The following is a 9,039-nucleotide window of genomic DNA, read 5'->3' on the forward strand; positions in this document are numbered from 1 at the left end:
TTTTATATTATTTTTTTTTTGTTATCATTTGTCCGTTTGATTCTCATTTATTATTAGTCATATATCAATTTATTATCATTTACTATTTACCTGTTGTATATTATTTAACTACACCTATGCATTTATTTATGTATTTTATTTGTTATTTACATTATTATAGTTTTTATTTATTCATTTATCATTTTGATTTTTTTTCGCATCCGACCTAGACATGGACCAAAAAGTCTCCTGTCGGCATGCTCCGCCTTTGTAATCCTTTGTAATCCTTTGTATCGTGATTCGTATCGGAATCGGAAGTTTCGAGCAGTATCGGAACAGGTATCGGAATCGGTAGTTTCGAAAAATATCGGAATCGGAAGTTTCGAGCAGTACCGGGACTCGTATCGGAATCGGAAGCTTAGAGCAGTATCGGGACTCGTATCGGAATCGGAAGTTTCGAGCAGTATCGGGACTCGTATCGGAATCGGAAGTTTCGAGCAGTATCGGGACTCGTATCGGAATCGGAAGTTTCGAGCAGTATCGGGACTCGTATCGGAATCGGAAGTTTCGAGGAGTATTGGGACTCGTATCGGAATCGGAAGTTTAGAGAATTATCGGGACTCGTATCGGAGTCGGAAATTTCGAGCAGTATCGGGACTTGTATCGGAATCGTTAGAAATATCGATATTACCTATATACCGAGGGCTTTTTCCCCCTTATAAGAGAGGTAGCCAAGTCAAAAGGCACGCACCCAATCCCACCCATTCCACTCCCATCCACCACCTATTCCACTCCCATCCACCACCTATTCCACTCCCATTCACCACCCTTTCCTCCCCCCATCTTAGCCCCTCGTGAATGAAAGGTCATCCCTGGCTCCCGCCCACTGCCTTGGGTCAGATACAATGCAGCAAGACACAGTACATCCATAGCAAGGCCACTTCATTTAATCGGCTAACCCCCCTCTCCGTCTCTTCATACGGAAAATGGAGAAGACGGGGGGAAATCCCTTCGGGATGCGTCAAAATATTATTCACACACAACCCCCTTCCTAATCCCTCCCCCCAATCTCCCGCCCCTCCCTTCCTTGCATCAAAGCATCATCTACACACAGCCATTCTCCACTCACCCCTATCTCCTGCCCTCTCCTCTCCTTGCTCAACAGACATTCCTCTCTTGCTTAAAGCCCCTTTCACCCCATCTATCCATCATCCCTTTCACCCCACCTATCCATCATCTAAAGCCGCGTCCACACTTGTTGCATTTCCACGTTTCGTATAATCTTTGCGTACCACCTAGTGATACGATATGGTGCAACAGGGTATTGTACCCACTTGTTGTGTATCCGCCTGTTGTATACGGATACGCAACAAGTGGGTATAATACCCTGTTGCATCGTATCGTATCACTAGGTGATGCGCAAAGATGATGCGATACGTGGAAATGCAACAAGTGAGGACGCGGCTTTATAAGTCGAATTTCAACAGATTGCGAGGGACAAGAGGAGGAGGAGAAGGTCGAGGAGGACCTTGGGAAGAGGCCAACCGCCCACACTACCGTATGGTGGACTTCGAGGATTTCATTCGATATGTGACAACGGTCAAAGCCCAGTGCCATCAAGGTCTTCAATTCAACGGGACTTCGAGAATGAAAGACGAGGACCCTCAGGTGAGTGGTGAGGTCGGCCTTGAAAGAAATTGTTCTCTTGCTGAGGCGCTAGTACAAAAAAAAAAAAAAAAAAAAGAAAAAAAAAAAAAGTCTGGACCCCATCCAAGATGGCGACGAACTGTGATGCTTTATCAGTTTTGTGCTCAATGGTTTAATTTTAGTTGAATGGAAGCATCTATCCTTTGCTCTCCCTCCACCTACAAACATTTTCTTTCTTAATTCGTTTATACTTTTGACTGAATTATTTCTTCTTCTAACGTGTTCCACAGACTTACGCATTTGTGTGGTTTCGTACCAGCTTCACCACTGAGTTGAGCTCGGGTTTCTGTGAAAACTGGGTTAGGACGGCAGTTAGCAATCTACCTAGACTCTTCGGGAGTTAGATCAACTCCAAGTTGGAGACATGTGAAGCTCCGTTAGCTCAGTCGGTGAAGCATTGGCCTGGCGTCAAGCGAGGCCTCGATTCGATCCCCGATGTGACTGTCGGGAATTATTTATAAAGACATGCGCCGTCACTGGCGATTTATTTCAGCTATGCTTACTAGTATCCTTCAGGCGTTAATTTATTTTCTTTCCTATGGCCTCTTCGTATTTTTTCACCACATATTAACACAGCTCCTCTCCATCCGTTTCCTATTAATTTTTCTGGTCTAAAAATCATTCATAATGTTTCATCTCTTCGGCCCTCCATTTTGGGTACCCTCAGTTTTTCCATTTCCCCCCGTATAGTTCATCAACAAGGCTTACGATCATTTTGGTTGCCTCTCTTTGTATTCTCTCTATTTTTGTTACATTTTCGTTTTCCTGTGGTGAACATAACAGCATTGCATGCTCCTTTTTGAGATGGATCAGACGTTATTTATCAATTTGTTTGTCTATTTATTTTACTTATTTTCGTTTATTCTTTATTCATCTATCCATATCTACTTACTCCTGTATTATTTATCTATTATTTATATAACTATTCATTCATCTATGTATCTATTCATTCATTCAGTTATCTATTCATCTATTTACGTATTTATCTATTTACTTTTTTACTTCATTGGGTGATTATTTCCGTAGGCTCCTGGACATGAAGGCACGTTCCTTTGCCTCGATGATCTTCCAAACACACCGGACAAGTGCCGAATCTACTCTTTCGACCCGAACCGATTTGACGTCGAATTTGAATTGGAGGTGAGAACAACATCTCCCAGTTTTTCTCCAAATAGTCGCGATGTCAGATTCAGAACTAAAAAAAAAAAAAAAAAGATGAGTTAGTCAATGCACAGTGATTCTTGAACGCACTGAAAAGCTTTTGACAAACCGAAACAATGTATGAAATATGTGATAAAAGGTGCGTTTTGCTCTTTGCGAATATATTGTTCAACGATGATCGTTCATGGCTCAATAATGATCGCCAAATGATTATCTAAAGCACTTATACTTTGTTTTTGAATGATGGGGCTGTTTTGCTTCAAATTACAAAGTACGGGGATGATCATTTCCAACGAATTTACAACGCAACGCGTTTACCCAAATATGATGACAGGTAGGATGCGTGTAAACTGAATCTAAATCATGTTTTATGGGTTTGAACACTAAATGATAACTGTGACAAAGTTAACAGAAATTACTGGTTTATCCAATTAATTGCTGTCATTAAAAATGTATCTACAATATCGATATTAGTCAAGATGAGAATTATTACAAATGGTATGATTAACGATCAGATTAAGAATTTATGTGACATCAAACACATAACCAAGTAATAATAGATATATTTATATCATTAGTCCTATTAACACAAGAAGAATCTGTGATTATACTGCTAAGGTTTATATGAAACAAAAAGTTCAATGACAAAATAATTTTAAGAAAATTAAAAACAATCTATAAATCTATTAGGGATGAATATACATATATATATATATATATATATATATATATATATATATATATATATATATATTGAAAAACCTGCTAACAATTTGGCGTCACTTAAATCAAATATTTGCGTGAAAGTGTGACGTCATGTCGTCGACAGCACATTTGCAATTTTGTCCTAACTCGACGACAAATTCTGTTTAGTTATGTGACCTTTTATGTTTGGTTATGTGACCGATAAAAACAGGACCACAGATAAGAAAGAAAAAGTATTTGGTGAAGGAAAATACAGAAATTACTCCAATTCAGTTGTCCAAACCCCTATTGGTAATTTGATTATGCGTGTATGAGTGCGTGTGTGTGTGTGTGTGTGTGTGTGTGTGTGTGTGTGTGTGTGTGTGTGTGTGTGTGTGTGTGTGTGTGTGTGTGTGTGTGTGTGTGTGTGTGTGTGTGTGTGTGTGATTCACCATGGTCTTTGGATCACGGGTTGGACTCGTGATCGACAGCTATTTCCCTTCCGGAAGAGAGCTCAGAGCTCGTATATGACCGATCTATGGGTAATGCTGTGACCTTACACGCACACACACACCCAACTCCCCGCCCACGAGAGTTGGAGTAACAACCCGCAGCGCAGCGGTACTGAAATTATTTCAGCCCTGGGCGGGATTCGATCCCGGACCTCCGTAGTGGCAGCCGGAAACTCTACCAACCGCGCCACGAGTTGTGTGTGTGTGTGTGTGTGTGTGTGTGTGTGTGTGTGTGTGTGTGTGTGTGTGTGTGTGTGTGTGTGTGTGTGATTCACTATTATCCTAGATCACGTGTTGGACTCGTGATCGACATTTTTTAGCCTCCCAGAAGAGAGCTCAGAGCTCATATATGACCAATCTATGGGTAATGCTGAGACCATACACGCACACACACAACTCCCCGCCCAGGAGCGTTGGAGTAACGACTCGCAGCGTAGCGATATTGAAATTATCTCAGCCCTGGACGGGATTCGAACCTCGGACCGCTGTAGCAGCGGTTGCGAACGCTAGCAGTGCGCCGTCGAGTCGTATGTGTGCGTGTGTGTGTGTGTGTGTGTGTGTGTGTGTGTGTGTGTGTGTGTGTGTGTGTGTGTGTGTGTGTGAATCTATGGACTGCTCATTTACATAAACTACGTCACTCCTCTCTACAGATGGGAAAGAGGCGAGGTTGCAGAGTACACATAGTTTTCCCAGACACGGAGTACAACTATACCAAACTAGACAAAAATACTTATTACTACCCTCTAAAGCTGTCTACAACCACAAGCCCGGGCAACTACACTTTCGACAACTTTCTCAACCTTCTTGACCACGAGGTATGTCAAATTACGATTTTAAGTTTATCATATTTATCCATAAATAACAATTAACAACAGCTGTACATTAAGAATTCTGTCAATTTTCTAAATATCCATAATCTCCCCCACTTTTTAGATTAAAAGAAAATAACGTATAAGGTTCTTTTCACACGTCACGACTTTTCGCCGTGCGCCGTCCACGACACGACGTCGTGCTCTCTCAAGTGACCGTGGGTGTCTATGGACGCTTTCACGCGTGGTCGTGACGTATGAAAGCGTCCACAGAGAATCACGGTTATTTGAGAACACGACGTCGTGTCGTGGACGGCGCACGGCGAAAAGTCGATCAGCTAGAAATGTGCCTAAGTGATAATGAAGATAAATGACCATTAAGAAACGTAGAAATGGATACATTTCTTGTACCACGGTCTCAGTACATTGGAATCAGGTCTTGCATCTAAATCGGTGATTCTTAACTTGGGGTTACGAGACCTGATAGCCAGTGGAATGGTACTGTATATTTGCCACGAGAAAGCATAACGTCCATTCATTGTATCCTACTAATTTACATTTCTAATTCTAATTAAAAAATTACCTTTATTCAGTAATTGAATATATCTAATCATTTCCAGCAAGGTTTGTATCACTAATCATTTTCATATGTTTGCACTGTATTTGTATGAGATGGTGGAACGAGATTTTTTTTTTTTTAGATAATTATATATAATTAAGGTGTACGGGCATTGAAAAAAGGTTAAGAACTACAGATCTAATTTGAGGTTTATTTACAGCATAAGGTCATCCATTACGTGAAGAGCACTGGCAAAGGAACCGAATGGACATTGTTGGAAACCATCTTATCTTCGGGAGTTGGTGCAATCCATAACATCAAACAGGTGAGACAGCCAGATATCTATTCACAATCTCTATCTCCGTCTCGTTTTCTCCTATCAAAACATATAATTGGAGGAGACTGTGAGAGACCATAAGGCCTACACTAGGTAGTTACGTGTCCCTTGCCACTTTTCATCCCCATCCATACAGTTATTTCATCTCTTAAAACAACCATTTGCTTCAGCGCTCACTAACTACCTGGTTACTAAGTTTATTCCATTCGTTGACCATTCTATTGGTAAACCAGTTCTTGCCTATTTCCTTCTTAATCCTAAATTTGTCCAAATCTAAACCAATTACTACGAGTCCTGTCCTGTTGTCTTAATATGATGACCTTGCCTGCACCACCCTTGTTAAAGCTCTTGACCCATTTGAATACCTCTATTAGAAAATCCCGAACTCTTGGGATCCCCACCCACGGAAAGATCAGGTCGGATGGACCTAATTGGATCGTGTATTTAGGTTGGACAAACCCAGAAACCAGTACGTAAACGATTTTGGAACTGCCTAGTGTAGGCCTTACGGTCTCCTGCAGTCTCCTTCAATTCTATGTTCAATCTAGTCGGATCCGGCCGGATCTGTCCGGTGACCTCAAGGTCAGATTGTACCGTTGATGGGGACACACACACACACACACACACACACACACACACACACACGCACACACACACACACGCACACAGACACACACACACACTTAAAGGCGCAGTGTCAGTTCCCGGCCGCTACTACGGCGGTCCGGGTTCGAATCCCGACCAGGGCTGGAATAATTTCAGTATCACTGCTCTGCGAGTCGTTACTCCAACTCTCATGGGCGGGGAGTCGGGGGTGTGTGTGTGTGTGCGTGTAAAGTCACAGCAGTACCCATAGATTGGTCGCACATGAGCTCTGAGCTCTCTTCCGGGAGGGCAGTAGTTGTCAATCACGAGTCCAACACGTGATCCAAGACCATGGTGAATCACCCGCACACACACACACACACACACACACACACACACACACACACACACACACACACTTGATGGCGCAGTAGTAGAGTTCCTGGCCGCCACTACGGCGGTCCTGGTTCGAATCCCGCCCAGGCTGAAATAATTCAAGTATCACTGCGCTGCGAGCCGTTACTCCAACTCTCTTCCGGGAGGGTAACAGCTGTCGATCACGAGTCCAACACGTAATCCAACACCATGGTGAATCACACACAAACACGCAAGTACATTTTGGTATGGTGTGGTTCAATATACTGTATATATTTTAAAGCCGGTATTTATTGATTCTCAATTCAGTGACTGAAATATATATATATATATATATATATATATATATATATATATATATATATATATATATATATATGTATTAATGACGTAAGTGGAGTAGGAAGCACAGGAGTCTTAGTCTGAGTTTATTCCTGACTAGTTTCGCAGGTATGCTTTTTCAAAGAAATACCTGCGAAACTAGTCAGGAATAACCTCAGACTAAGACTCCTGTGTTTCCTACTCCACTTACGTCAACCTGTCAGAATGTCTCAACATATGTACAGTATTAATCATTTAGACAAAATGTAGTAGCACATGTGTAAATAATAAACACGAAGAACCCACAGTCGGAATAAAAGAAAACTTAGAAGAAATTATAAATTCTACATTGCGGCTAATAACTATAGCCATCTTCAAGAAAGTACTTTCCTGAAGAGGGCTATAGCTATTAGCCGAAATATAGAAGTTATAATTTCTTCTAAGTTTTCTTTTATTCCGACTGTGGGTTCTTCGTGTTTAGTATGTATTAATCCTTAATTCACTAAATGGTGTCCTTCCTATGTCCCCAGATTCGGCTTTTGATTCACTTACCTCCCATAGTGGGCGACACTGTTTTTCCTTTCTTCAAAGAGAAGTATCAACTGTTAATTGGCCTGGAGTATTACGGGTTTAAAGTGATGTTCTCCCGTCCTGTTCCCAACTCCACGTATTACCACGAGGATATGAAAATGACCTTGGCAACGAAGTACGAGGTCGTCTGGCTGAAGGGTTAAGTGTTTTAAGGATGCGTCAAGAGGTTTTGTAAAAGATGAGGCAAAGGGGGGAATAAGAGTGGGAGGGTGAAGGAAGGGAGTAAAGGTGGGGATGAAGGAGAACAAGGCGATGAAGAGGAGAGAGGGGAAGGAGAAGGAGAGGATAGGAATATGGGAAGACAAGAAGAGAGAGAGAGAAGAAGGAAAGAGTTAAAAGATGGGGGTAAGGAAAACAAGAGAGAAGAGAGGAGAAGATGAAGAGAAGGAGTAAATTAGGAATGAAGGAAAACAGGAAGAGAGGAGAGAGAAGGTAAAGGAAAGGGAGAGGATTAAAGACAGGAATAAGGAAAAACAAGGAGAGAGGAGAGAGGAAAAGTAGAGGGAGAGAAGAAGGAGAGGAGAGAGATGAAGAAGAAAAAGGAGAAGAGGACTAAAGACAGGAATAAGGTAAAGCAAGAAGAGGAGAGAGGAAAAGATGGAAAAGAGTAAAGATGGGAATGAGGAGAAACATGGAGAGGAGACAGAAAAGGAGACAAAGAGACTAAGAAGGTGCTTGAGGCCAAGGCTGATTAATTTGTTGTTCAGGTTTCTGCCATAATGATAAACACTTTTTTTCCCGTGTGTTGTTTGCGATTTGTGTCCCAAACAAGTTCCATATTTGTACGTTGCTTAAAGGGAAAACACACGAGGAGTGACGATTATAAAGAAATTGGATATAAAGGACACATCTAGTTTAACTACTGTCCTAACTTCAGTTCTAACCACCTAGAAAGAAGGAAGATGTTGCTCTACATTACTCACGGGCATTGCCCGAACATCATTTTCTAATAAAATGAATGAGCAGAATCGTGTATTTTAACTTTACCCTCGAAAATTAATTATATTTGAACGATTTTTTTATGTGAAGCATAGCGTGATCAATCCTTGGAATAAAACTCAGCAATGTCAACAAAACATGACAGCTCTTCCCAAGAATATAATGTAATTTAGTGTTCATTATAAGGTTTGTAAGTAATCTTATGCGGCAAAAAAAAAAAAAAAAAAAAAAAAAAAAAAAGTTGGATGTCGGCCAAACGGGATCGGGGTCACACGAGGTCATGTGACGTCATCGTATCACGTGACCCAAGTGTGACATTAGGGATTATACACATGACTCAAGTGTGACATGGATGCTACACGTGATTCTAGTGTGATGTTGTGGACGTTATACATGACCCAAGTGTGACGTTACACATATGTATACATATACGTGTAATATATATATATATATATATATATATATATATATATATATATA

At 41.1% G+C, this 9,039-nt stretch overlaps 1 protein-coding gene across 1 annotated transcript in view; it reads left to right on the forward strand.

Moving 5' to 3' along the window:
• LOC143019761 (uncharacterized) overlaps positions 1–8,491 on the forward strand; it is an 11,533-nt gene extending 3,042 nt beyond the window's left edge. The window contains exons 2-6 of the mRNA XM_076175744.1: positions 1,467–1,647; positions 2,713–2,826; positions 4,694–4,858; positions 5,632–5,736; positions 7,560–8,491. Of these exons, the coding sequence (XP_076031859.1) occupies positions 1,467–1,647; positions 2,713–2,826; positions 4,694–4,858; positions 5,632–5,736; positions 7,560–7,763 (769 nt within the window). The 3' untranslated portion in view covers positions 7,764–8,491. The remainder of the gene's footprint in view (positions 1–1,466; positions 1,648–2,712; positions 2,827–4,693; positions 4,859–5,631; positions 5,737–7,559) is intronic.
• Positions 8,492–9,039: the final 548 nt, after the last annotated feature.

The sequence above is a fragment of the Oratosquilla oratoria genome, chromosome 38 (genome assembly GCF_046742065.1).
Source record: "Oratosquilla oratoria isolate Oo_2021 chromosome 38, ASM4674206v1, whole genome shotgun sequence".
Lineage (NCBI taxonomy): Eukaryota > Metazoa > Arthropoda > Malacostraca > Stomatopoda > Squillidae > Oratosquilla > Oratosquilla oratoria.